The 26,026-nt window shown below is 50.1% G+C and overlaps 1 protein-coding gene across 1 annotated transcript in view; it reads left to right on the top strand.

Moving 5' to 3' along the window:
- Positions 1-18,742, top strand: part of LOC117642469 — a gene marked incomplete at its 3' end in the record, with an annotated part of 56,300 nt that extends 37,558 nt beyond the window's left edge. Inside the window, 2 exon segments of the mRNA XM_034380703.1 lie at positions 15,301-15,482; positions 17,646-18,742. Of these exon segments, the coding sequence (XP_034236594.1) occupies positions 15,301-15,482; positions 17,646-18,742 (1,279 nt within the window).
- Between the last annotated feature and the right edge of the window lie 7,284 nt (positions 18,743-26,026).

The raw sequence follows: 26,026 nt of genomic DNA on the forward strand, positions 1-26,026 counted from the left end.
CTCCGTTTTTCAGGGACGAATCGTACGCAGCTCGAGAACGGTTCGTCCAATCTGGACGGGACAAAGCTCATGAGGAAAAGCATGAAATTTAAGGGGCAGTCCTTGCGACAACCCACCATCCGAAACGCGTCCTTGTGGGTGAAAAAACGCTTCGAGCGCCGCGGGGGTCTGCCGGGCGGAGGGGAATACCCCCTGGGCGCTCGGGGACCTCAACGCGGGAAGGAGGTACGAAATTTATATTTTTCGCGATTTAAGGTAGGAAGGAGTGTGAAATCGTAAGATTGGACACTTTTTCTTCAAGGCAACATGCCCGTTCCGGTTCGAACGGTACGTCTACGGCTGTGATCGGCCGGTAAGTTTCCCGGGAAAATTAGCGAAATTTTTTTTGGGGGGACTCGCGCTTCGCGCTTGGTGGGGGGGGGGGGGGGGCTGCCCCCCCCCCCCCCCCCCCCCCCCCACCCCCCCCCACCCCCTTCCTTGCGGGCCTTCGGCCCGAGGCAGGCCCTCGGCCTGCTGTGGACAGCATCGGGCCTTTCGCTGCATTGTAGGGGGTTGAGTCCGTCGTGACTGCATACGAGCGGCTCAAAATTTGAGGGGTAGCGTACGCTTTGATGACCCACTTAAAACGCCATCTTGTCGGTAAAATTTGCGAAAAACGCAATTTTGGCGCATTTAGGACTCCGCTTTTCGGTGACAAATCGAATGCCGCTCGAAAACGGTTGGTCCGATCGGGACAAGACAAAGTTCATTGGAAAGAGCAAAAAATTTCGAGGGGGAGTCGTCGCGACAACCCACCGTCCGAAACGCGTCCTTGTGGTCGAAAAGTTGGGTCGCGCGCAACGGGTGCGCGTCGCGGCGCGTCGCGGCGGGGGAATACCCTTTGTTGCGGCCGGAGACCTCGACGCTGGAAGAGGGCAAATTTTATAGTTTTCTTGGATTTTGAGTGGTAAGGAGTGGGAAATGGTGCAATTTGCGATTTTTTCTTCAAGGCAATGCGTTTGTTCCGGTGAAAACGGTATGTTTACGCTTGCTGTAGCCCTATGGGAAGTGCCCCAACATTAGCGTCTATACGTTACTCAATCATCTTGGGTCCGGGTGGTAGTTTTTTCATGACTCGCGCTTCGCGCTCGGTGGGGGGGGGCTACGCCCCCCCCACACCCCCCCCTTGCGGGCCTTCGGCCCGCTGGCAGGCCTCCGGCCTGCTGTTGACAGTATTTGTACCTCTCTCTCTGCATTTAACGGGGTTGGGACCGTCGTGGCTCACATGCGTGGGCTCGCAGTAGCTTCTGTAGTTGGTATCAGGTTTTCTGCAGGCAAGCGCGTTCCTCGGGGCCCTTCGGGCCACTCGTCGTTCCCTTTTTATGGACACTGTGTAGCGTTCGGTGGCAAGTCACTCTTGTGCATCTGTACAGAGCGTGAGAAAAGTGCGCGCGACGTCCCTTGTAACATCTTGTTAGAAAGCAACCGTTGGTGCCTTGGGATGAACGAAAACAAACACGGCCGCGTCCTGAATGCCCCCTTCTGTGAGGAGAAGTCTCCCGCTTCGCCTCCGAGGGGCGCCGCGCAACGCGTACCGGTTGTGCCATAAGAGTGCATGGAAAAATCCCGCGCGCGTCCTCTTGCCCCCCTGAGTGAAGGGAAACCACGCGCATTGCCTCCGAAGGGCGCCGCCGTGGCAGGGGACATCCGTCCCATGCAGAACGTGGACTTTGGAGGGCGAAAGCGTGGAAACTGCAGTCGAAGGACGATGTGCGAAGAAATCACGTGAAACAGCACCAAAATACGTGCCGAATGAAGTAAAGTGAATGTTGAGAGGGCCGTTCCCAAGAAAACCGTGCGCCGCACGACAAAAAGTCAAAGGAACGAAAAAGAGCGCGTCAAAATTTGACGGGTAGTGTACGCTTTGATGACCCACTTGAAACGCCATCTTGTAGGCAAAATTTTCGAAAAACGCAATTTTGCCGCATTTCGTACTCCGCTTTTCGGTGACGAATCGAATGCCGCTCGAGAACGATTGGTCCGATCGGGACGGGACCAAGGTCATTGGAAAGAGCATAAAATTCGAGGGGGGGTCGTCGCGACAACCCACCGTCCGAAACGCGTCCTTGAGGGTGAAAAGACGCTTCGCGCGCCGCGGGGTGCTGCCGGGCGCAGGGGAATACCCCCCGGCGCTCGGAGACCTCAACGCGGGAAGAGGGCAAATTTTATAGTTTTCGTCGATTTTAAGTGGTACGGAGTGGGAAATCGTGAAATTTGCGATTTTTTCTTCAACGCAATGCGTGCGTTCCCGACAAACCGGTATGTCTACGCCTCTTGTAGCATAATAGGAAGTGCCCGTGCATTAGCGTCTATACCCCACTCAACCATCTTGGGTTCGGGAGGTAGTTTTTTCATGACTCGCGCTTCGCGCTCGCTGGGGGGGCTGCCGCCCCCCCAGACCCCCCTGCGTGGGCTCGCAGTAGCATCTGTAGTTTGTAACTGATTTTTAGGGGGTCGCGTTAGGCTTTTGTATTTAAAATTTTCGGCAGGCTTTTCGCGTGCGGCAGGCAAGCGGGTTGCTCGGGGCCCTTCGGGCCCCTCGTGGTCACTGGGCGCGGTTTCGGCAGGCAAGCGGGTTGCTCGGGGCCCTTCGGGCCCCTCGTGGTCACTGGTTTCGCTTTCGGCAGGCAAGCGCGTAGCTCGGGCCCTTTTGATGGACACTGTAGCGTTCGGTGGCAGGTCACTCAAGTGCATCTGTGCAGAGCGTGAGAATAGTGCGCCCGACGGCCCTTGTACCATCTTGTTAAAAGGCAACCGTTGGTGCCTTAGGGTGAAAGAACACAACCGCGCCCGCCGCGTCCTGAATCCCCCCTTTTGTGAGGGGAAGCCACCCGCTTTGCCTTCCGGGGGCCCGCGCCCCGCGCCCCGGTTGTGCCTTTGCAGTGCAGGGAAAAAACCCCCCGCGCGCGTTCTCTTGCCCCCTGAGTGAGGGAAAACCACGTGCTTTTCCTCCGTAGGGCCCGGGGCGGGGCCGTTTGTCCCGTGCAAAACGTCGATTTTGGGAGGCCAACAGCGGGGAAAACTGCAGTCGGAGGACGATGTGCGAAGAAATGTCATGAAAAGTTCTAAAATACGTGCCAAATGGAGTGAGTTAAATTTTCTTAGGGCCGTCCGTAAGCGCACCACGTGCCGGCAAAAAAGGGCTGCGAGACGGAGCTCGTATGTGGAAAAGCGTGCGCCGCACGACAAAAAGTCATAGGGACGAAAAGAGCGCCTCGAAATTTGAGGAGTAGTGTACGCTTTGATGACCCACTTCAAACGCCATCTTGTAGGTGAAATTTGCAATAAACGCGATTTTCGTGAATTTCGGACTCCGCATTTCGGTGACGAATCGTATGCAGCTCGAGAACGGTTGGTCCGATCGGGACGGGACCAAGCTCATTGGAAAGAGAATAAAATTCGAGAGGGGGTCGTCGCGACAACCCACCGTCGGAAACGGGTCCTTGAGGGTGAAAAGACGCTTCGCGCGCCGCGGGGTGGTGCCGGGCGGAGGGGAATACCCCCTTGGCGCTCGGAGACCTTAACGGGGGAAAGAGGGAAAATTTTATAGTTTTTCTCAATTTTGAGTGGAAAGGAGTGGGAAATCGTAAGATTTGACGATTTTTCTTCAACACAATGTGCCCCTTCCGGTTCGAGCGGTATGTCTACGATCGTCGTAGGTCAAGTGGAAGTGGTCGTAAATTAGCGTCTACCGTCACTCAGTCAGTCATCTTGAACCAGGGGTTTTTTTTGGGGGACTCGCGCTTCGCGCTCGGGGGGGGGCTACGCCCCCCCAACCCCCCCCCCTTGCGGGCCTCCGGTCCGCTGGCAGGCCTTCGGCCTGCTGTTGGAAGCGTCTGTACCTCTCTCTCTGCATTTGGCGGGGTTTTGAGTCCGTCGTGACTGCCATGCGTCGGCTTAAATAACAATCTGTAGTTTCCATCACATTTTTCAAGGGTTGCGTTAGGTTCATGTAGTTGTAGTTTTTCAGCAGGTTTCTCGCGTGCCGCAGCCAGGAGGGGTTGCTCGGGATGGACACTTGGTAGCGTTAAGTGGAGGGTTTGCACCAGTGCACCTTCCTTAGGCGGGAGAAATATGCTCGCACGATGTTTCTTGCACCCTCACATACAGGAGCATGCACTGCTGCCGTAGGCTGCTTGAAAATACCGCGCGCGCGTCCACTTGTGCCTCCGCGCGTCGCCTATGCGCAGCGCTGCAGCAGGAGGCCAGCGTCCCCTACGGACCGACGAATTTTCACGCCGGTAGCGTCGAAATTGCAGTGGGGAGACAATGTCCGTACTGTATCTGTACATCTCTCTGCATTTTGCGTTGTTGGCACTTTTCAACAGATTTTGGGGGGGTCGCGTTCGGTTCATGTAGTTGAAAGTTTCCGGCAGGCTTTTCGCGTGCGGCAGGCGGCCGGGTGGGTGGTCACTGGGCGCGCTATAGGCAGGCAAGCGCGTGGCTTCCCCGAGTGGAATCTTTTTTAGACACACTGTGGCGGAAAGTGGAGGGTTGCACTAGTGCAGTTTCGTGGAATTAGCTTGTGCCATGGCCGTTGCAACCTCGCATTGTGGAGCATGCGGGGCTGTCGTGGGGTGCAGGGAGAAATCGCGCGCGCGCCCTCTCGTGCCCCCTTCACCGAGGGGAAACCACGGGCATTGCCTCCGTGGAGCGCCGCGGCAGGAGGCCCTCGCCCTCGTGCCCCCTTCACCGAGGGCAAACCACGCATGTCGCCTCCGTGGAGCGCCGCCGCAGCGCGAGAACAGTGCGCGCGACGTCCTTTGTACCCTCTGGTGGGGGAGCAAACGGTGGTGCATCGCGGTGAACAAAAAACAGCGCGCGCGTACTCTAAGCCCCCCGCTGTGAGGGGGAACAGCGCCTTCGCCTCCGTGGGGCGCCGCGAACCGGTTGTGCCGAGGGGTGAAGGGAAAAACCCCGCGCGCGTCCTCTTGGCCCCCCTTTCAGCGGGGGCAAACCGCGCGCTTTGCCTCCGCAGGGCGCCGCGGCAGGAGACGTCCGTCCCTTGCAGAACGTCGACTTTAGACGCCAACAGCGTCGAAACTGCAGTCGGAAGACCAAGTGCGAAGAAATAACGTAAAAGGGCACCAAAATATGTGCCAAAAAAAGTAAGCAGGATTTTGAATGGGCCGTCCATAAGCGCAGCCCATATCGCCCAAAAGGGCCGCGAGACGGAGCTCGTATCTCGAAAACCGTGCGCCGCACGACAAAAAGTCAAAGGGACAAAAACGAGCGCCTCAAAATTTGAGGGCTAGCATACGTTTTGATGACCCACTTCAAACGTCATCTTGTCGGTGAAATTTGCGAAAAACGCAATTTTTGTGAATTTCGAACACCGCTTTTCGGTGACGAATCGAGTGCCGCTCGAGAACGGTTGGTCCGATCGGGACGAGACAAAGTTCATTGGAAAGAGCATAAAATTCGAGGGGGAGTCGTCGCGACAACCCACCGTCCGAAACGCGTCCTTGTGGTCGAAAAGTGGCGTCGCGCGCGTCGAGGGCGCGTCGCGGCGCGTCGCGGCGGGGGAACACCCTTTGTTGCGGCCGGAGACCTCGACGCGGGAAGAGGGCAAATTTTATAGTTTTCTTGGATTTTGAGTGGTAAGGAGTGGGAAATCGTAAGATTTGACATTATTTCTTCAACACAATGTGCCTGTTCCGGTTCGACCGGTATGTCTACGATCGTTGTAGCTCGAGTGGAAGTGGTCGTAAATTAGCCTCTATCCCTCACTCAGTCAGTCATCTTGGGAAGGGGGGTATTTTTTGGTGGACTCGCGCTTCGCGCTCGCTGGGGGGGCTGCCGCCCCCCCAGACCCCCCTGCGTGGGCTCGCAGTAGCATCTGTAGTTTGTAACAGATTTTTTGGGGGTCGCGTTAGTCTTTTGTAGTTTAAATTTTCGGCAGGCTTTTCGCGTGCGGCAGGCAAGCGGGTTGCTCGGGGCCCTTCGGGCCCCTCGTGGTCACTGGGCGCGGTATCGGCAGGCAAGCGGGTTGCTCGGGGCCCTTCGGGGCCCCCCGTGGTCACTGGTTTCGCTTTCGGCAGGCAAGCGCGTAGCTCGGGCCCTTTTGATGGACACTGTAGCGTTCGGTGGCAGGTCACTCAAGTGCATCTGTACAGAGCGTGAGAATAGTGCGCCCGACGTCCCTTGTACCATCTTGTTAGAAGGCAACCGTTGGTGCCTTAAGGTGAAAGAACACAACCGCGCGCGCCGCGTCCTGAATGCTCCCTTTTGTGAGGGGAAGCCACCCGCTTTGCCTTCCTGGGGCGCCGCGCCCCGCGTCCCGGTTGTGCCTTTGCAGTGCATGGAAAAACCCCGCGCGCGTTCTCTTGGCCCCCCTGAGTGAGGGGAAACCACGTGCTTTTCCTCCGTAGGGCGCCGTGGCAGGAGCCGTCTGTCCCGTGCAAAACGTCCACTTTGGAGGCAAACAGCGTGGAAACTGCAGTCGGAGGACGATGTGCGAAGAAATGTCATGAAAAAGTTCTAAAATACGTGCCAAATGGAGTGAGTTGAATTTTCTTAGGGCCGTCCGTAAGCGCACCACGTGCCGGCAAAAAAGGGCTGCGAGACGGAGCTCGTATCTGGAAAACCGTGCGCCGCACGACAAAAAGTCATAGGGACGAAAAAGAGCGCCTCGAAATTTGAGGAGTAGTGTACGCTTTGATGACCCACTTCAAACGCCATCTTGTAGGTGAAATTTGCAATAAACGCGATTTTCGTGAATTTCGGACTCCGCATTTCGGTGACGAATCGTATGCAGCTCGAGAACGGTTGGTCCGATCGGGACGGGACCAAGCTCATTGGAAAGAGAATAAAATTCGAGAGGGGGTCGTCGCGACAACCCACCGTCCGAAACGCGTCCTTGAGGGTGAAAAGACGCTTCGCGCGCCGCGGGGTGGTGCCGGGCGGAGGGGAATACCCCCTTGGCGCTCGGAGACCTTAACGCGGGAAGAGGGCAAATTTTATAGTTTTTCTCGATTTTGAGTGGAAAGGAGTGGGAAATCGTAAGATTTGACGATTTTTCTTCAACACAATGTGCCCCTTCCGGTTCGAGCGGTATGTCTACGATCGTCGTAGGTCAAGTGGAAGTGGTCGTAAATTAGCGTCTATCGATCACTCAGTCAGTCATCTTGAACCAGGGGGTATTTTTTGGTGGACTCGCGCTTCGCGCTCGCTGGGGGGGCTGCCGCCCCCCCAGACCCCCCTGCGTGGGCTTGCAGTAGCTTCTGTAGTTCTTAACAGTTTTTTTGTGGGTCGCGTTAGGCTTTTGTAGTTGTAATTTTCGGCAGGCTTTTCGCGTGCGGCAGGCAAGCGGGTTGCTCGGGGCCCTTCGGGCCCCTCGTGGTCACTGGTTTCGCTTTCGGCAGGCAAGCGCGTAGCTCGGGGCCCTTCGCACAGTGGGCTAAAACACCCTTTTAGGCGCTCAAAACCTCTTTCTTAAACATCGTTTAAACAGGAAAACGTTTTCTCTATCGGATAGGAAATTTTCTGCAGATTTCAAATCTGGTCTTATTTTTGTTGTCAGACCAAAACTACGACCACTACAGGCCTTCAAAGTTAATATTTGTGATAATGTGTTATTTTTAGTAAAAAATGCAACAAAACGCCACAGCGATTTTGACGGCTTTGCATCTAGATTTTGAACCTTCCGGTGGTTCCATTTTAAAGAACAAGTATTCCCGTTCAAAATGATACCCGAGTTATCTTCCTGTGATAATTTGAAGGGTGTTGGTGTGCATATAATCGCTTTATTTGTATAATTTTTACTTTAAAAACAAAAGTTTGAGATCTACTATAGAATTCCGCACTATTAAGCACGTTCCACCGCTGAAAATTATCAACCTATGTGTCAATTGAAAGGATCAACAGAGAAAACCTGCGCATATTTGCGCAAACAGTAATACGCGGCTGTGAAACATTAAAAAATTGACAATTTACCTGTTTTCGGTAGAAAATGCGTCCCAACGAAGAAAGAAACCAAGCAACCATGTCTCCATCCCAACCGTCCCTTATCCTTTCACGTGCTTTTTGGCTCCTTTTCCCTAGCCCCCCGCCCTTTCTCTACAACTAACCCTTCAGAAAAGGCCACCCGGAAGTGCAACAGAATTGATGGGAATGCAGATCATCTGACTGCAATTTGTTTCATCTGATCCTGTGATCAGCTCTTTCAGAAAATAAAAACCTAAAGCCAAGTCTTAACAAGCTAGGGCCCGCCCTTCCGTCGAACCGAGTTGCCAGCTCCGCTTCGCTGCGCCGGCAACTCGGTTCGACAGGGGGCCGGCCCAGCTTCACAGTGGTCGAATCACCCCGATTTTCTGGTCAGAAGGGTATTTTTTAAAGTAAAGATTTTGATATGTTCTAACGCTTTTCCGTTTAGGAAACACCCTATTCATTGTCAATCCACGTGGGATAAGCTTTCAGAGTCATCGAGTCCACGTACAAAGAAAATCAAACACAGAACTTATACTGCAGCGTTTTTCATGGATGTATTTTGAAGCAAATTGACTATGGCCCCTACAGCCCTAGTGTAACCTTAAGACGCCTAAACTTTTCCTTCAGTTAGTTTGACTTGTTTTTTATGAAATGCCCCAGTGGGCATTGCTTTATGAGCTTTCCTTCGGTTGGTAAAGTCACGTTTTCGAAACATTCACAATTTTTACTTAATTTTATGCAAACACGGGAATCTACTTTAGAACATGATAAAACACGGTCGTCCCATTAGGTCAGAGGCCTTTCCCCAAGTGTCTTTTAAACAACCGCGTTGAGTTTTTCTGCTTCCGTTTGCAACTTTAGAATCTATGACCGAAAACATGGTCAGTGCAGTAGCTTTTCAGGCAAAATCGCTAAAAAGCGTGGATTATATTCCATAATTGGCTATGTCCGCTAGAATTTATGTTACTGTTGATGCTCTTGAGGGTCAATGAACACAAAACAAACCTCTTTTTTGGTGGAAAGGGAGTGGTAAATGGGGAAAAAAATCGAAATCACGGTGAAATTATAGGCAACATTTAAAACACGCACCCCTCAACAGGAAAGCCCAAACCTTGCCGAAACCACACGAAGATGCTTTTCGATACTTAAAAAGATCTGTACAGACTCGCTGAACAAGTGGATGGCCCGTCCGAACCCAACAAAGTCTTTTGAAAGCTGAAAAACGGTCGACGGCTGTAGTGAGGACCTGTCGAAGCCGAAATGTAAACTGCATCCCAGTAGAGCAGTTCAGAGGCTAAAAATCTGAACCGGCTATGCTGGATTCAGATTCAGAGAACCCCTTATCGTAAATGCCGCTGCAAAGGGGGAACTTTACACTTGTTTTCAAAATGTTAACCCCCCTTTCGGAACGCAAACCGCCCCTGGACCAAAAATTTTCTGCCTTTTTTTTTCAAAATTGAATCCAGCGACCTAAAAACTTGATATGCTGAAGAAAAAACGACGCTTCCTGCACTGGATAATAACTTAATTACTTATGACCAGAAAATCGGGGTGATTCGACCACTGTGAGCTTGGCCTGCCGGCGGCCTTTCCTCGGGCCTTCGGCCCTCGCATCGGACTCAACTTGGCCAGTCGAAGGCCCGGGCCTTCGGCCCGCTCGCATTACACGCCCCGTGAGCGGGTAAAGCAAAGTTATCGATGTACCATCGTGACTTAAGCCCGCCCTTCTATTCACAATATGCAAAAGTCCTTAGGGATCGTACCCATATTATGTGACCGATTTAAGGCCACTTTTTGACCCCCTCCCCCCTCCTCGTGACCTGGATAACCTAACCTTCCCATGTACTTAAGATAGGGCGTAGTATTTGGCTAGACCCCCCCGCCCCCCCAAATCGGTCACGTAATATGGGTACGGCCCCTTACACTTTTTACTCCAACTGTCCTTAGAATATGCCCATTTCATTTGTCTCTTAGCCCTCATTCCGAAAATACCCATATTTGCCATGCTACTGCAACTCCTTGCAATAGAGGCACAGCAGGAGCGCAAAACGAGTCCGTCGCACTTTTTCCCATAACTCATGAAGGCGGGCTCCTGGACCCCCCTTCCGACCCCTCGTTGAAGAGGTCTTGCCGAGACCTATCGAAAACTAAAGTAAAAATTTTCAGTCGGTCGACCCCCTTTTTTCAAGATCCTGATGTGACTAATAGACGAAGTCGGGCTCCTGGACCCCCTTTCCGACCCCTCGTTGAAAAGGTCTTGCTGAGACCAATCGAAATCTGCAATAAATTTTTTTAGTCGGTCGACCCCCTTTTTTTAAAATCCTGATCTGGCCAACTTGTAAAAGCGGCCGATGGGGTCGGGACCAGGTCCATTCATCTTGTCTCGTCGCCCCGATTCCAAAAATACCCCTATGTGCCCTGCTAGCACCAATAATGGCGGAAATCCCCCTCCCGCTCATGTAAACCATGATGCACCTGCAGCAGCCCTTGTGCGACCCGGACGGGATTTGCACCACCGGATTATTTGTTTGGACGGTACTCCTGAAGTACCCTCCAAATCTGGTTACTCTAGCTCAACTCCTTCCTTGTACACAGACACCAACAACGACAACAACGACAACAACGACAACAACACACAGACACAAAGGCAAATGCATAGGCCCCCCCCTATTTTTTGAATAGAAGGGCGGGCCAAAAACTGTGTGCCACAGTTCTTTCACTTATAGTTGGCCCCTTTGATGGCCAGGCTAATGAGCCTGCCATGTTATTGTTCCATGAAGAGTTAAATGATTTATCATTTAAAAATTGATTTTAGGAAATTGAAGTTTGACAGTTGTTATAAAATCTGTAACCATGATTTTTTACAGTATTGTTTTTAAAGAGGCACATATAATGTAAGTGATGTTTTTGACTCCTTTAAGCGGTTTTCAATTGTTCCGTCTGAAATTAACATTAAAAAAAAACCTACAATATGTTTTGCATTGATCTAATAGAAAGAGAGAGTGCTCCCGCAGACTCAGAAATATACAACATAAAAATACGATTATATTATATCAATTTTCGGTGAACCACGGCTGAGATAAGGTCACACTTGCCGCCGCTTGTTCAAAATCTCATAAAGTAAGACCAAAAGAGGGTCTGTACCAAATTTGGGACATATACGATCGAAAATGGCTGAAATATAGGTTTTGAGCGCCTAAAAGGGTGTTTTAGCCCACTGTGCTTCGGGCCCTTCGTGGCTCCCTTTTTATGGACACTGTAGCGTTCGGCGGCAGGTCCCTCAAGTGCATCTGTGCAGAGCGTGAGAACATTGCGCGCGACGTCCCTTGTACCATCTTGTTAGAAGGCAACCGTTGGTGCCTTAGGGTGAACGAACACAACCGCAAGCGCGTCCTGAATGCCCCCTTTTGTGAGGGGAAGCCACCCGTTTGCATCCGTAGGGCGCCGCGCGCCGCGTACCGGTTGTGTCTTTGGAGTGCATGGAAAGACCCCGCGCGCGTTATCTTGGCCTTCCTGAGTGAGAGGAAACCACGTGCTTTGCCTCCGTGGGGCGCCGTGGCAGGACCCATCCGTCCCATGCAGAACGTGCAGACTTTGGTCGCCGACAGCGTGAAAACTGCAGTCGGGAGACGATGTGCGCAGAAATCACGTGAAACAGCACCAAAATACGTGCCGAATGGAGGATGCTGAATTTCCAAAGGGCCGTCCGTAAGCGCACCACGTGCCGGCAAAAAAAGGGCTGCTAGACGGAGCTCGTATCTGGAAAACCGTGCGCCGCACGACAAAAAGTCATAGGAACGAAAAAGAGCGCCTCAAAATTTGAAGGGTAGTGTACGCTTTGATGACCCACTTCAAACGCCATCTTGTAGGTGAAATTTGACAAAAACGCGATTTTCGTGAATTTCGTACACCGCATTTCGGGGACAAATCGTATGCAGTTCGAGAACGGTTGGTCCGATAGGAACGGGACCAAACTCATTGGAAAGAGCATAAAATTCGAGAGGGGGTCGTCGCGACAACCCACCGTCCGAAACGCGTCCTTGAGGGTGAAAAGACGCTTCGCACGCCGCGGGGTGTTGCCGGGCGTAGGGGAATAACCCCTTGGCGCTCGGAGACCTCAACGCGGGAAGAGGGCAAATTTTATAGTTTTTATCGATTTTAAAGGGTAAGGAGTGGGAAATCGTAAGATTTGACGATATTTCGTCAACACAATGTGCCCGTTCCGGTTCGACCGGTATGTCTACGATCGTTGTAGCTCGAGTGGAAGTGGTCGCAAATTAGCCTCTATCGATCACTCAGTCAGTCATCTTGGGAAGAAGGGTATTTTTTGGGGGACTCGCGCTTCGCGCTCGCTGGGGGGGCTGCCGCCCCCCCCAGACCCCCCTGCGTGGGCTTGCAGTAGCTTCTGTAGTTGGTATCAGCTTTTTCAGGGGGGGGCGCGTTAGTTATTTGTAGTTAAAATTTTCGGCAGGCTTTTCGCGTGCGGCAGGCAAGCGGGTTGCCCGGGGCCCTTCGCACAGTGGTCGAATCACCCCGATTTTCTGGTCAGAAGGGTATTTTTTAAAGTAAAGATTTTGATATGTTCTAACGCTTTTCCGTTTAGGAAACACCCTATTCATTGTCAATCCACGTGGGATAAGCTTTCAGAGTCATCGAGTCCACGTACAAAGAAAATCAAACACAGAACTTATACTGCAGCGTTTTTCATGGATGTATTTTGAAGCAAATTGACTATGGCCCCTACAGCCCTAGTGTAACCTTAAGACGCCTAAACTTTTCCTTCAGTTAGTTTGACTTGTTTTTTATGAAATGCCCCAGTGGGCATTGCTTTATGAGCTTTCCTTCGGTTGGTAAAGTCACGTTTTCGAAACATTCACAATTTTTACTTAATTTTATGCAAACACGGGAATCTACTTTAGAACATGATAAAACACGGTCGTCCCATTAGGTCAGAGGCCTTTCCCCAAGTGTCTTTTAAACAACCGCGTTGAGTTTTTCTGCTTCCGTTTGCAACTTTAGAATCTATGACCGAAAAACATGGTCAGTGCAGTAGCTTTTCAGGCAAAATCGCTAAAAAGCGTGGATTATATTCCATAATTGGCTATGTCCGCTAGAATTTATGTTACTGTTGATGCTCTTGAGGGTCAATGAACACAAAACAAACTTCTTTTTTGGTGGAAAGGGAGTGGTAAATGGGGAAAAAAATCGAAATGACTGTGAAATTATAGGTAACATTTAAAACACGCACCCCTCAACAGGAAAGCCCAAACCTTGCCGAAACCACACGAAGATGCTTTTCGATACTTAAAAAGATCTGTACAGACTCGCTGAACAAGTGGATGGCCCGTCCGAACCCAACAAAGTCTTTTGAAAGCTGAAAAACGGTCGACGGCTGTAGTGAGGACCTGTCGAAGCCGAAATGTAAACTGCATCCCAGTAGAGCAGTTCAGAGGCTAAAAATCTGAACCGGCTATGCTGGATTCAGATTCAGAGAACCCCTTATCGTAAATGCCGCTGCAAAGGGGGAACTTTACACTTGTTTTCAAAATGTTAACCCCCCTTTCGGAACGCAAACCGCCCCTGGACCAAAAATTTTCTGCCTTTTTTTTTCAAAATTGAATCCAGCGACCTAAAAACTTGATATGCTGAAGAAAAAACGACGCTTCCTGCACTGGATAATAACTTAATTACTTATGACCAGAAAATCGGGGTGATTCGACCACTGTGGCGTCGTGACTGCTATGCCTCGGCTTGAAAAAGATCTTGAGGTTTTCATGAGATTTTTTAAGGCTTCCGTTAGTTTCATGTAGTTGTAGTTTTTCGGCAGGCCTCTCGCGTGCCGCAGGCAGGCGGGTTGCTCGGGATGGACACTGTGTAGCGTAAAGTGGAGGGTTGGCAGTAGTGCAGCTTCGTTGGGCGCGAGAAAGATGCTCGCCCGATGCTCGTTGGACCCTCACATAGAGGAGCATGCAGTGCTGTGCATGTGGGCTGCTTGAAGAAACCGCGCGCGCGTCCTTTTGTGCCCTCTTTATCGAAGGAAAAACCACGCGCGTCGCCTCTGTGGTGCGCCGCAACAGGAGGCCAGCTTCCCTTACGGACCGACGAATTTACACGCCGGTAGCGTTAAAACTGCAGTGGGAAGACAATGTCCGTACAGTATCTGTACATGTCTCTGCATTTTAAGTGGTTTTAAGTGCTTCCCCGACTGGAATCTTTTTTGGACACTGTGTAGCGAAAAACGGAGGGTTGCGCTAGTGCAGCTTCGTGGGGCGTGAGAAATATGCTCGCCCGATGTTTGCTGCACCCTCACATAGAGGAGCATGCAGTGCGGCAGGCAGGCGTGTTGCTCGGGATGGACACTGTGTAGCGTGAAGTGGAGGGTTGGCACTAGTGCAGCTTCGTTAGGCGCGAGAAATATGCACGCCCGATGTTTGTTGCACCCTCACATAGAGGAGCATGCAGTGCTGCCGTAGGCTGCTTGAAGAAAGCGCGCGCGCGTCCTCTTGTGCCTCCTTTATTGAGGGGAAACAACGCGCGTCGCCTATGCGGAGCGCTGCAGCAGGAGGCCAGCGTCCCCTACGCGACCGTCCCCAGCGACCGACGAATTTACACGCCGGTAGCGTCAAAACTGAAGTGGGGAGACAATGTCCGTACTGTATCTGTACATCTCTCCGCGTTTTTCGTGGTTGACACTTTTCAACAGATTTTGGGAGGGTCGCGTTGGGTTCATGTAGTTGTATTGTAGCTGTGTAGCGGAAAGCGAAGGGTTGCGCTAGTGCAGCTTCGTTGGGCGCGAGGAATTGTTCGTTCGTTCGTCCGAGGACTTCCCGCGGTCCGATCTTGACCAAATTTGGTATGCAGCCTCCTTGGGTGACCCTAAGAACCACCCGGTGGCAGCAAATCCGATCCGAGCCCCGGGGGCGCTGCTGCAGGTGCATCATTGTCTACATGGGGTCGAGGAGGATCTCGGCAACGGATGCAGCTAGAAGGGCATATAGGTGTATTTTTGGAATCGGGGCGACGAGAAAAAACCAATGGTGCCAGTTTCGAGCGAATCGGAGAAGTTAGGACCCGGTTTCAAATCCCAGCGGGGTATTTTTTGAACATTCTTTTTATTTTAGTTTTTTCATTGTTACTGAAGTTCTTGATGGTGCTGATGACGAAAATAACATATAATTTGACCCTAGACGCAGAATCAAGTCTCGTGGGGGTTAAACAAAGGCAAAATTCGCACACTTCTTAATATACGGGACAGGCCAAAGTTGCCGATGTGTATCGCTACTTTTCCTGTTATTTTCTTGTCAACAATCAATTTTAATTTTTGTTTTACAGGTGCACTTTGTTGTCTGACTTATTACACAAGCTGACCAATGCCTATGATAAAAAAGTGAACTGGACCGAAGTGCAAGTGGAGGCTGCCAAACTGGACCGAATTGGGCAAATGATCATACAACAGCACAAAGATGCTCGGAATAATTTTCATATCGAAAAAATTGCTGACACCAAGTTGCATGGTAAGTTTTAACAGTGGAAACCCATTCAAAAACAGGCTCGGACCAACCCTTTCCGTCGGACTGAAATGCCAGCGCCACTTCGCGGGGTCCAGCCCACTCACCCAAAATTCGTTTTTAAGTGGTTTCTGGAAACACGTTTTCCGGTACCCCCAACGTGCAGAGGTGAAGGTTTGAAACAACTTATTTTATAACTTCCGAACTATTGCCTGTTCTCTTTGGCGGACTCATGAGCCAGGTTACTCACTGTTAAGTAAGTGTTGTCACAGGATGATCATTTTTGCAAAATTAACACTTGTTTTCACTCGTTGAAAGGCCAAATTAGTATTATCAAAAATGTTTTTTTGGCCCGTCCCGTTTATTTTTTGTAAATAAAATGACAGATGGGCGTTCCATGGTAGTTTTACACGAGTTTAATCGACCCTCTCCGATTTTGATCATATTAAGGTCAAATGTTGCCCTCACAAGGGGGAACATCCGTGCAAAATCTCACAGCCGTAGCCCCAGTAGTTTCCGAGATATAGCAGTTCAACGTTTTTATCTTAGAGTTTCCGAAACTTTTATATTAAAAGTGAATAATGGGTCCCATTCTCTTAATGTTCAATCTAGAAGGACGAAAATGGTTACATGTGCGTAAAATCACAAAAGAATTTCGAATATGCACTCGGAAGGATCGTAGCATAACTCCTTCTATCCAAAATCTCAATTTTGAGCTTATATTTCAGGCACTTTGAGGCTTTGGTGAGGGGTGTTCCCAATCAAAAAATCCTCTTATTTAGGGTGCGATCGGTAGGTCTCTGACCCTTCTTTCAAATTTAAGTGCCAAAGGTGTGAGTTATGGCCTTCGTTTTCACTCCACGGCCCGTAGAAAAATAAAAAAAATCGCCAATTTGACCCATTTTGAGCCGAAATGGCACGTTTGAGGCCAAATTGCAGGAGATCGGCACCAGATACAGAGGTCTGCCAGGGCTCATTTGAAAGGAAATTTCATGCCCTTTCTATATATGAAATAAAAATCGTGGGTATTTTTCCTTCTTTTCACGGTACACGCAGATATGTAGAAGTGTGCAAACCTCAAAAGCGACATAATTTACCAAAATTTGTTTTAAGACTGAAATGAAGGTCTTTTGTGCCTCTGCAAACGGTTTTGTAATTCATTAAGAGTGTAGGTACCTGCTGAACCCACCTCAGTGCGAGCATTTTGGTGCCAAATCTATCGAATGAGGGATTTGGTGCAGCACCGGCCTCCTCGTTGATCGAATATTTGTTTCAAGCATGGCAAGGGGACGTCCATTAACAAAGGAACGCAGTATTGGACCCTTAATGACCCGCGCATTTGACTGTCGTTAACACTCTCAATGCAGGAACGTGACATCACGTTAAAACGAACGTGACAAAATGTCACGTTCGTTTGAGCAATGTGTCCCGTTTGTTTGAATGTGAACAAGCTGATAATTGGCCAATTAACACCCAAACGAATGTGACACAATGCTAAAATGCTCAAACGAACGTGACATTTTATCACGTTCGTTTCAACGTGATGTCACGTTCCAGGAATGAGAGTCAACTCGTATGAAAGAGCACCGGCAGCAACCAATGCAAAAAATTGACGAACGCAAGCTTTGTTGCTCATACCGAGTTAGGCCATGGGTCCTTGGGGCACTTCGGTCCATTTCAATTTTTTTGGGGAAAGAGCAACCGCAGTGACTTCATGCGGGTGTTAGAAGAAGGCCTGAACCTCCAGATTTATTTCCAGAAGTCTCGGAAGACATTTCACGGCAGGCAGACTAATGGGAAGGGAGCGCAGTTTGATTTTAAGAAAACCAGGTAAAAGTAAAATGTTGACCTCATAAAACCATCTTGTGACTCTACAAACTCAAGTGTGGACAGAGTACACTCCACCTGGAGTCAGCATGCATACATACTCCAACCTGGAGCATACCTGGCATGTACACTCCGGGTTGGAGTGTAAATGGACGTCCCCTTGCCATGCTTGAAACAAATATTCCATCAACGAGGTGGCCGAGGCTGTACCATTCAAATCGAGGGGCAAACAACTTCGTCAAAATTAATACACCGTTAATTCAAATTCACATTATTTCATTGTTATTTCAACGTCGTTATTCCAAATCGTTTAACCCATACTCTAGTAATGTGTTTGCTTAGTTTCAGGATACGTAGTGCGCCTAAGTGAAGCGTTGGACAGCCTTACCAGTGACACAAGAGAAATCAATATTGTTGCGTTTCACACCTTTATATTGGACAAGGACTTTTCAATGGGTTCTGTGCCAATGAAGATTACTGTAGTTGCAGCGCAAGTCAAAGTAGTTAATGAACGTACTATCAACTTGAATGGTATGCAAGGCAACGGAATGGACATGACCGCTGATGAGGGTGAACTCGGGCAACCTGGAGAGCCCGGTGGGCCTGCGGGCTCAATTTTTGTCTTGACCAACAGAATCGTTGACTGGGAGCATCTAAAGATTATGGCAAATGGTGGGAGAGGTGGGCCTGGTCAAAAGGGCGGCAGTGGCAAGAGAGGCGAAGATGCTGAAAGTCTCCGTGTAAGAACTGCTACCTACACAGAATCCAACCAACACTGCGATGCAAATGAAATCAGTCCCGATCAACGAAAAAGGTACTGCTATCTCACGGCTTGTGGAATTGGGGTACAAGGACAAATTGGTTCTGACGGCGGGGCTGGCGGCTATGGTGGTCCAGGTGGACAAGTTGAACTTATAAGCAGAGATTTTGTCCACATTACTGTTGAAAATGCTTCTGGCGAAAGGGGTGAGCCTGGTGATGGGGGTGATGGTGGGCCAGGGGGATGGCACGGCGTTCAGTTTAAGATAGAAATAGATAATGAAACAGAAAAACGCAGAATTGTTAATTCCATTACAAAACCTGGAGCAGCCAAAAATGGGAAACGAGGAGAGAAAGGAAGAAACGATCACCGCATTCAGCCTCAGCTAAAGGCAAACAAGTTCCCACCTGGATGGATCTTCAATGTGCGCAGAATGTACCTTAAGCGCCTCATACGAAGCTACAGCGTGGCTGTCCTAGAAGATGATACCGTTGAAAGGTTTCTCGAATACCTCTTCAGTGACAAGATCATAAATTACGAGCATATTACTAAAAGTCAGGTTGATGCCTTAGCGGAGTACGGCAAGGTCCTTAAGGGGACAAAAATGGAGAAAACCTATCCCAGATGTGTGTTGCGGTTCTTTCTCTACATGGCGAAGGAACTTTTACTGCTGCACAAGGTAAGTCTTCTACGTTTTTAAAATATTACTCGAACAGACATTCTACCTCTACATTTACATAACTAGAATTACATGAAGAACTCAACAGTTTTTGTTCTTAAGTATAATCAAGTATTGTAGTTCAAGAACCACCTCGATCAGTTCCAAATTCTGTTCATCGTTTATCAAATTGAAGTGAATTTCGTTTCAAGTTTTTGTCTCACTCTACCCAAGGGAAGGTTCTAGCTTTATGGCCCTTCGGAAGAAAACAATTTGTTCATTTAAAAAAAACGACCTGAACTTTACATTAGTTCATCGGCGTACTCTAAAGGGCCGTTCACATACAATAAAATCACGTTTTTATAAAATTTTAAACTCCCCTCTTACCCATGTTACAAGGGAGGTGAAGGACAGATCGTTCCTTGTCAAAACAGGCTTCGCGCGCGATGCTGCGCCAGTTTCGACAATCCACGCCTCGAGTAAACACCTACCGTTCCTGCACAGAAAGACTTCGCGCCCGTTACGGGCAAAGCCTAACCGAATCTGGGCACAGCGCGTGCGTTTACGGGCTCAGCACCGGCACAGCACGGGCAGGTACGGGCGCATCATCCGAAGCGGCTCGATGCTCGAAGCCGCATGCGGGAAAATGCTATCAAATACGGGCAAGTGCGGGCAAGAACGGGCAGATGGGGGTAGATGCGGGCAGATGCGGGCAGGCACGGGTACATACGGGCAGATGCGTCTGCATCTGGAGCGCCTTTATGTTAGTGCCCATGGGCAAGACTCCTTCGTGGACTAGCTCGGAAAAGCTAAACACAAGTAATCAAAGCCTGGAGCAGTGCTGCAAGCCTGGAAGCTATGTACCACCACGTGCAAGGAGCGGACGCACAGCATGCATCATACTTCACTGGCCGTCAAAATTTAAGCCCCACTTTTTTCCTTTTCTTATAAATCTTGCAAGAATTGAGCTAGACACTTGAAAGTTTGAGGAGGGATGGGCCAAAGTGTTAGGTAAACGTCATCAAAAGTTGCATCAACAAAACCCATCCCTTTGCGTCTTTTTCCACCCCTCCTGTAAAACAGTGTCAAATTTTGACACTTTTGCAAGGTTTAAAATGGCCTTCCCGTTGTCACAGAGTGTTCAAACTTGGTAAGTCACGTCATTTTAACCGCCTATTGCGATTAAGACCAACGCCACCCCTTTACGTTGCACCCTTCGTGAGCCACGAAAAAAACCAACCCCCGCAAGGGATGATTCTTTAGGACCTTATCCAGGTGGTCAGCGTGGTAGCGGGGGGTCCCTTCAGACACGAAAAAAGTAATTTCGCGTCCGTGGCACTTTCCAAGGGGTGTCCACCCCCGAACGACTCACACCCTAAATCATGTTTTTTCCCTAAAAGCACCAAAAATGACAAAAATTGGGCCCAAAAACATGAAACACAATTGATTTTAACCGCCTGGATCGATTCCAGGAAAACAACGCACATCGTTGCTAAACAACGTTTTGGCAGAGGGTGGAAACCACTTACGCCCCTCACCCCTTTTGAAGGGGATGAGGGTCCGCCGGCGGGACCCCGTGTTCACAGCACGATAGAGGGGTCCTTCCGGCAGCTCCACACCAGATTTGAAGTGATTCGGTCCATTCGTTCCCGTCCAGGGCCCAAAAGACGTTAAATCGTGTCACTTTCAACCCTAAAGTTTGCACCCCTGATTCTCCGTAACCAGAAGGGGCACAACATCCACTCAGGTGCGCCGAGGAGCGCACGACCTTCCCTGACAAGGGCGCAAACGCCGAAACCCCTGCGACCAACGAGTCAGCCGCCAGAGCGCTCAGAAAATGAGTCGTGTCCGCGACGTGTCCGCGCCGCTGCTAGACAGAACGGCGCACAGTAGGGCGAAACCGAAAAAAAACGCACGTAAGTCCGATTTCGCCGTTTTTGTCATAAAGGGATGGGACCAACGTTTTTGAACTCAGAAAGGACCATTCAATACAGTTACCTACATTTTTGGCACCTCAAATAACCACTACACTGGTGGAAAAAATTAAGGGGACACTTTTTTAAAGTGACCTCAAATCTCGAGTTTCAGAGCTAGAAGGCTGCAACTTTGAAACAAGTTGCCTTCAAGTGTCCTGAAGACGCGTGCAAAGTTGCACTGACGAAGTTGGACCAGGAGGGGGTGATTCATCCCCAGCAAATTTGAAGTGCAAAAAAAACGCAACTTTAGAAGCGACCAGCCTGGCCCTCGGGGGTCAAAAGAATCAGAAAACGGTACAGAGCAATTGCCCTTGACGTCCTCTACAAAATGCGACCCCCGGGAGACCTCTAGGACAAATCCACCCCCTACAACCCCCACCGCCCCTCAAAATCCACAATTCTTGAGGTACAGCCCTGAGATCGGGCTTTCTTCATCCTCTAAGTCGGCCTGATCAAGAGGATTCCGCGTCTGAGCCCTTGCACCCCGTTGTCACCCTCGGAGAGGCCGAAACACTTCACCCACTTTCAACCCCCTGCGATTTGAGGAATTTCTGCTTTTCGGATAGGGGTGAAACTCACCAGAGTTTTGGTAGACGTGACCCTGAACAGCGCCGAAAAGGTCCCATGTCGATAGCTGCCCTTGAAACCACGCAAAGACACCCCTAAGTTAGGGGTGCACAACCCCCAAGCGGGGGGGTTGAAAACAGCCGCGCCGCTGGGTGGGCCTGTCAGCCAGCCAAAGCCATCGGGAACATGCTGTTTAACCCTTGAATTAAGGTCTCTTCACAATTTTTGGCCCGCCCTTCTATTCAAAAAATAGGGGGGGGGGCCTATGCATTTGCCTTTGTGTCTGTGTGTTGTTGTTGTCGTTGTTGTCGTTGTTGGTGTCTGTGTACAAGGAAGGAGTTGAGCTAGAGTAACCAGATTTGGAGGGTACTTCAGGAGTACCGTCCAAACAAATAATCCGGTGGTGCAAATCCCGTCCGGGTCGCACAAGGGCTGCTGCAGGTGCATCATGGTTTACATGAGCGGGAGGGGGATTTCCGCCATTATTGGTGCTAGCAGGGCACATAGGGGTATTTTTGGAATCGGGGCGACGAGACAAGATGAATGGACCTGGTCCCGACCCCATCGGCCGCTTTTACAAGTTGGCCAGATCAGGATCTTCAAAAAAGGGGGTCGACCGACTGAAAAAAATTTTTGCAGATTTCGATTGGTCTCAGCAAGACCTTTTCAACGAGGGGTCGGAAAGGGGGTCCAGGAGCCCGACTTCGTCTATTAGTCACATCAGGATCTTGAAAAAAGGGGGTCGACCGACTGAAAATTTTTACTTAAGTTTTCGATAGGTCTTGGCAAGACCTCTTCAATGAGGGGTCGGAAGGGGGTCCAGGAGCCCGCCTTCATGAGTTATGGGGAAAAAAGTGCGACGGACTCGTTTTGCGCTTCTGCTGTGCCTCTATTGCAAGGAGTTGCAGTAGCATGGCAAATATGGGTATTTTCGGAATGAGGGCTAAGTGACAAATGAAATGGGCATATTCTAAGGACAGTTGGAGTAAAGAGTGTAAGGACTTTTGCATATTGTGAATAGAAGGGTGGGCCTAAGTCACGATGGTACATCGATAACTTTGCTTTACCCGCTCACGGGGTATGTGATGCGAGCGGGCCGAAGGCCCGGGCCTTCGACTGGCCAAGTGGGTCTGATGCGGGGGCCGAAGGCCCGGGGAAAAGGCCCCCGGGCAGGCCAAGCTGGGCCGGCCCCCTGTCGAACCGATTTGCCGGCGCAGCGAAGCGGAGCTGGCAACTCGGTTCGACGGAAGGGCGGGCCCTAGTTTGTTAGCCTAAAAACTGAGTTTTGACGAAAAAAAAACCCTGTGTTTGCGCCCTTGTAGGGGCTGAATCAGTAGGGCTATGGCCATCCCGACCGCGGCGTCGGATGCGCCAAGGCCTCATTATCAGACCCCAAAAAAATTCAAAATTTTTTCCAATGACGTGTTTCCAGACAGTTGGCGCAAGTTTCGAACTCCTGCTCACCGTCCTGCCGGGAAACGCTCTCAAAAGGAAGGCAACCCGTCGGGCTTCGATTTTAGTTTTTCCGCTTTTTACATGATTCAGCTTATCAGATTGGTTCAGCTTGTGTCTTTGATCAATCTTTAACCCAGCAAATTGAATCCCACCCGCTGAATCATGCAGTAAAAGAATGACTGACATCGAAGCCCGCTGGGTTGCATACCTTTTGAGAGCGTTTCCCGACAGGACGGTGAGCAGGAGTTCGAAACTTGCGCTAACTGCCTAGAAACGCGTGATTCGAAAATTCTGAATTTTTAGGTGTCTGATAATGAGGCCTTGGCGCACCTGACGCCGCGGTCGGCATGGCCGTAGCCCTACTGATTCACCCCTACATGGGCGCAAACACGGGTTTTTTTTTTTTTTTCGTCAAAACTCATTTTTTAGGCTAAAAATTGTGAAGAGACCTTAATTCAAGGGTTAAACAGTATGTTCTCGATGGCTTTGGCTGTCTGAAAGGCCCACCCAGCGGCGCGGCTGTTTTCAACCCCTCCGCTTCGGGGTTGTGCAACCCTAACTTAGGGGTGTTTTTGCGTGGTTCCAAGGGCAGCTATCGACATGGGACCTTTTCGACGCTGTTCAGGGTCACGTCTACCAAAACTCTGGTGAGTTTCAGCCCCATCCGAAAAGCAGAAATTCCTCAAATCGCAGGGGGGTTGAAAGGGGGTGAAGTGTTTCGGCCTCTCCGAGGGTGACAACGGGGTGCAAGGGCTCAGACGCGGAATCCTCTTGATCAGGGTGACCAAGAGGATGAAGCCAGCCCGATCTCAAGGCTGTACCTTGAGGATTGTGGATTTTGAAGGGGGGTGGGGGTTGTAGGGGTGGGGTTTTTCCCAGAGGTCTCCCGGGGGGGGCATTTTGTAAGGACGGCAAGGGCAATCGCTCTGTACCGTTTTCCGATTCTTTTGACCCCCGAGAGCCAGGCTGGTCGCTTCTAAAGTTGCGTTTTTTTGCACTTCAAATTTGCTGGGGGTGAATCACCCCCTCCTGGTCCAACTTCGTCAGTGCAACTTTGCACGCGTCTTCAGGACACTTGAAGGCAACTTGTTTCAAAGTTGCAGCCTTCTAGCTCTGAAACTCGAGATTTGAGGTCACTTTGAAAAAGTGTCCCCTTAATTTTTTCTGCCAGTGTACATGCCGTTTAGAGACCTCAAGGTAATGCAATTTCGCGAGAAAATGATATATTTGGCGGGGGTCGTGTAAGAAAGGCCACATCTTTCGCTGTTGCAGAGCAAAATAACATGTTTTTTATGTTTTTGGATAGGCAAAAAATCAAGCAGTCCAGTCCATTTATTGGAATTGGGGGTTTAAACGAAATTGGGAAACTGGGGTCTTCAAATGTTTGCGGAAACGTCGTCTGCGACTTATTGACGAGAGAAAGTCGAGTTGCGAAATTTGCGAAACGGTCGGGCACCGTGGTAAGATAGTATGGTGACCCCACTTTCATGTTCATTTCGTCCGGCGATACCGTTCGATGCCGTTTTCCTTCAAATCGACGTCAAACATGCGACTTCGTCTCGCAGCGCCACGCCGCCACCGCCACACAGTGGGCTGAGAAGCAAAAAAAGCGATAAAAATTCTAGGAGGGAGGAATCGACGTCAAAATCGCTACTCGGGGTCTTTTAAGTCCGAAGAACTTATTTCTGACAAAATCAAAACCCGAAACCACTGGCAGGGGGCGGATCAAGCTAAAACAGAAGAGGGCGGAGGAGTCATTCTTAAAATGAGTCCCTGAGGATTTTGGCTCCCCGAAAATCATATCTGTCAAAATTGAAACCAAAAAATGACTGGCGACAGAAGCCAACCGCCCGGCCGGCCCGAGCGGGAGACGAAACTTGTCATCTTTGACTGTGATTTTCTCTGAACGCGGAACAGAGTGGAACAAACGGCGAAAAGGGCCGAAAAGAAGAGATGCTGCCCTATCACCTCCATGTGACAGATCGGTTCGCAAACTTTCGCAACTCAACTTATCGCCTCGCAAAAATCACAAATTCGTCGATTTTGCAACATCTTTGACGGCGTGTTTCTTCCACCCGGTTAAACCAATAATGAACCTTTGATATTGTCCAGATTTGTGAGGTTTTCAGCTTTCCAAAAACAGCAAACATGATACCGTTTTGTGGAATGGGCCGACCCCCAGAAGGAAAATTGTTCACAAATTTTGGATGTGTGAAGAAATAGGTGAAAATTTGCCATGTTTGGCGCCCTGCACAGCGTCACGCCTGTGATATATTTTCAAACAGACTCGTCTCATGGATAGGGCATGCTTTTAATATGGACATGGCACAGTTGGTTTCACCTTGCCGTTCAATTTTCAAACTGCCCTCTATGATCGCTTTTTTTGCTTCTGAGTCCACTGTGCGCCACCGCGCCACGCCCTCGGGAGAGGAAGGCAGAGGCGCTATGCGCGCTGACTACTTAAGCCAGCTCTGCCAGACACTGTACCACACCAGACATCGTTTTGGGCCGCCACCGATAGTGATACTTACAACTTCCCTGGTCATGCTGTTACGCCAAGACATGCATCGTAACGCAGGCCTCGGGTGCAGCCAGTATCAAAAGGCGGCCCAAGAGGCGCGTAAGGTCGTCTCCTGGGTATATCTTTTGTCTTCTTATTTCCACAGAAATGATTTTCACTACCAATGAAACCCTTAAATCCAAAGTTTTGCAAGAATCCAGCAAAAAGGTTCGTTTAACCTCCCTTCACGCACCTGGCTCCGCCTCACAGGGTGCCTTTCACGTTCAAATCTCGGCAGAAATGAATTTAGTGACCCCTACATATACTTTAAACAAAATTTGGCAAAGAAAATTATTTCGTGAGACTTTTTCCGTTTTCGCCCCACTGTGCGGCGGAACCCAAAATGGAATGGCTTGGAAATTGCCGACAAAGCAACAGAAACACCGGCCGGATCGTCGGGGGCACTCAGTCATAACCACAGAATCGACAACAATGAAAACCGCACGAAAATTAGACACTTTTCGTACAAGACGGCCGAGCGGCTGCCTACCGCCCAGGCGGAGCGGCGGCCGCTCTCGGGCTGGACGCTGAGTGCGACTCATTTTCTAAGCGCTCTGGCCTGGCGGCTAACTCGTTTGTAGCAGGGGTTTTGGCGTTTGCACCCTTGTCAAGGAAGGTCGTGCGCTTCTCGGCGCACCTGAGCGGATGTTGTGTCACTCCTGGTTACGGAGAATCAGGGGTGCAAACTTAAGGGCTGAAAGTGACACGATTTAACGTCTTTTGGGCCCTGGACGGGAACGAAAGGAC

Source organism: Thrips palmi, unplaced genomic scaffold (genome assembly GCF_012932325.1).
Source record: "Thrips palmi isolate BJ-2018 unplaced genomic scaffold, TpBJ-2018v1 HiC_scaffold_16, whole genome shotgun sequence".
NCBI lineage: Eukaryota > Metazoa > Arthropoda > Insecta > Thysanoptera > Thripidae > Thrips > Thrips palmi.